General features: G+C 36.4%; 1 protein-coding gene across 1 annotated transcript; it reads right to left on the bottom strand.

The window, feature by feature from the left end:
• Positions 1-491: 491 nt before the first annotated feature.
• On the bottom strand, positions 492-2086 carry LOC128015566 (U6 snRNA-associated Sm-like protein LSm2). The gene is made up of 5 exons (XM_052599484.1): positions 1992-2086; positions 1462-1529; positions 1317-1347; positions 1171-1230; positions 492-920 (listed from the first exon to the last, which is right to left on the bottom strand). Exons 1-5 carry the CDS (start codon positions 1992-1994, stop codon positions 795-797), a joined length of 288 nt encoding a protein of 95 aa, XP_052455444.1. The 5' UTR covers positions 1995-2086; the 3' UTR covers positions 492-794.
• Between the last annotated feature and the right edge of the window lie 482 nt (positions 2087-2568).

Below are 2568 nucleotides of genomic sequence, written 5' to 3'. Positions count from 1 at the left end.
ATTATTTGTTTAACTTATGGAAACAGTATCTGTTGAGAAGCTATATCTGTGATTAATTCTATATTTTCTTTCTGTATATTGTTTTATCTAAAAGAGATATGTTGTTATACTCTTCACTGATATGAGAATGCAGAAATATTTGCATTAATGTGAGACAATACAGAGACTCAGAAGATATTGCAGCAGCTCCGTGTCCTGTGTCTTTTATTGACTCTTTTTCTCCCCTAATCAGGCGGTTAGGGTACTACACCCGCAATGATCAAATAACCCTGAACACCTTGCGTAGCTGGTTCAGGTGTGTTTGACTGGGGTTGAAGCTGAACTCTGGAGCACAGGAGCAGGGATGGAGACCCAAGACATGAAAAATATCTTTTAAGTCATAAAGTAATTACTTATTCAAAGGACATATTTACTCAGACAGAACGCGATTTCGAAAACAGCCAGCATGTTATTTTGTCAATGGTTGAACTAAAATAACAAAAAGCAGAGAGTGGAAGAAAATACTTTATTCCTGTATTAGTAGGTCTGAAGAACTTCTAACAAAAGTCATCTGGATGCAATACAGAACCTTATAACCATTATTAAAAGCACACAACCACAATTTACTAAAAAAAAAGTAAATCCCTTTCCGTAATGGGCCTCATTGCAACAGAGGTAAAAATGGAAATTAAGAAGAAAAAAAAATCACCACTTTACATAAAAGCTTCAGGTAGGGGGAAAAACATTGAATCTACAAAGCTCCACAGATGATGCTTCTGAACAGTCCAACAAAAAGCTATGCTCAGATGTAAACATTATTGCTTCTGTTGCATAGCTTCTTTGCGTGCAGCATCCTGTAATAGCTGTGTGTCCACCTCATCCGCAGGAAGCTGAACGTACCGCACTACTGATCCACGGATAAAGCAGTTTTTCACCGACAACTAAAACAAAACAATTAAAAGTCATAAAGACACACATCTCATGAAGGTGTTCATCTGCTAAACACCTGCTCAAACTCAATATGACCGTTCACACATGTCAGACTCAAGTGGCTGAGGTACTAGGCACAGGCAAACAACAAGTGTCCTTCACTGCTATTGAAGTATTACTTCTCTTTATCAATCTATTGAGTGATTGAGGTTTAAACGGTCTCTAATCTTTAATAAAGGAACACTCTTGACTTGTTCTCACCATGTGCGGATATTTCTCTGGATCGGTCACACTGATATCAGTCATTTTGATGTTCAGATACTGTGAAGGGAGAAGTTATTTAATTTTTAAATGAAATTCACTCAATATTTGCTTACATTTGAATAAAGTGGAATGTGCAGCCATACCTGATCGACTGAGTGTAATGTTCCACAAATACTGCAAAGTTGACATTCAAAATGTAATGAGATACCACATAAATGATACTGTGCACACAGTAACTTAACGTTACTGTTTTAAAAGTACATGACAGATTAAAAGCAAAGCGCTTACCTCAAGTCATTCTTGAGCTCCACCACAACATCTTTGCCGACCAAGGACTTGAAGAACGAGTAGAAGAGCTGAGGAATTTAAGGTCTGCATGTTATATTCAAATTAAGGCCTGATGTAAGTACAAAAGTTCATCAAATGAATGAAGATGTGACTTAAGTAGTGAAATACACTACAACGTCATTCACAATGAGAGAAGCCATCTAACTGTATACACCAAAAGCAGTTTACATTGGCTATAAATTACTCTATTCGATGAGAAAAATACCAAAGCAATAAAAAATATCCGGTGTCAAAAGGAATTGTTTCTGTTTGGAATTAAATAAAAAAAATAACAATACAAATTAGTCTGAGATTGGACTGGTTAGCTAGCCGTTAGCAGGATGCGGCTATTATTAATGCATCACCAACAGTAGTGAGCAGTAATCAATAATACATTGTAAATATTGCAAACCGATTAATTAGGTCTCTGCAAAGTTTTTTTTTTTTTTTACGGAAAGCACTGTTTGTTATTGCTAAATAACAACGCTTACCATTTTCACGCGGTTTTGTGCTTCAGATCACATACGTCATCAAAGAGCTGCCGGGTTCCTCACTTCCTGCTTCTATTGGCTAGACGAATGAAGACGTAACGCTCCCATTGGCGGAGGAATGTTTGCGTCATTTGTATGCATCTCGCAAATGCGTAATAAATACTGTAGGAAATGGTCTATTTAAGAAAAAATATATTTATTTAAATTAATATCTTTAACATGTTATTTTAAAAATCACACACATATATATATATATATATATATATATATATATATATATATATATATATATGTGTGTGTGTGTGTGTATGTGTGTGTGTGTGTGTGTGTGTGTGTGTGTGTGTGTGTGTGTGTGTGAAATTAATGCCAGAGAATGCACTTTCACTGTGTTCAGATGGTAGCAAACTTACATCCCGTTTTCCCATAGGCCATCATTGAATAGGAGAATCTCTGGTAATACACATCTTTCACCAGCAGATGGGGGCAAATAATAAAAAAGCACGGGTGGCAGCCAGTCTCATATGTGAAAGTGAAAGTGAAAGTGACGCGTAGCCAAGTATGGTGACGCATACGCAGA

Source organism: Carassius gibelio, chromosome A6 (genome assembly GCF_023724105.1).
Source record: "Carassius gibelio isolate Cgi1373 ecotype wild population from Czech Republic chromosome A6, carGib1.2-hapl.c, whole genome shotgun sequence".
NCBI lineage: Eukaryota > Metazoa > Chordata > Actinopteri > Cypriniformes > Cyprinidae > Carassius > Carassius gibelio.
This window is presented reverse-complemented; position numbering and strand designations above follow the sequence as displayed.

Excerpts from the sequence above, each read along its gene's own strand:
- LOC128015566 (XM_052599484.1), bottom strand. Across the intron at positions 1,348-1,461 it reads GAGCTCAAGAATGACTTGAG|TATTTGTGGAACATTACACT; the intron begins GTAAGCGCTTTG and ends TCAACTTTGCAG. Across the intron at positions 1,231-1,316 it reads CATTACACTCAGTCGATCAG|TATCTGAACATCAAAATGAC; the intron begins GTATGGCTGCAC and ends CTCCCTTCACAG.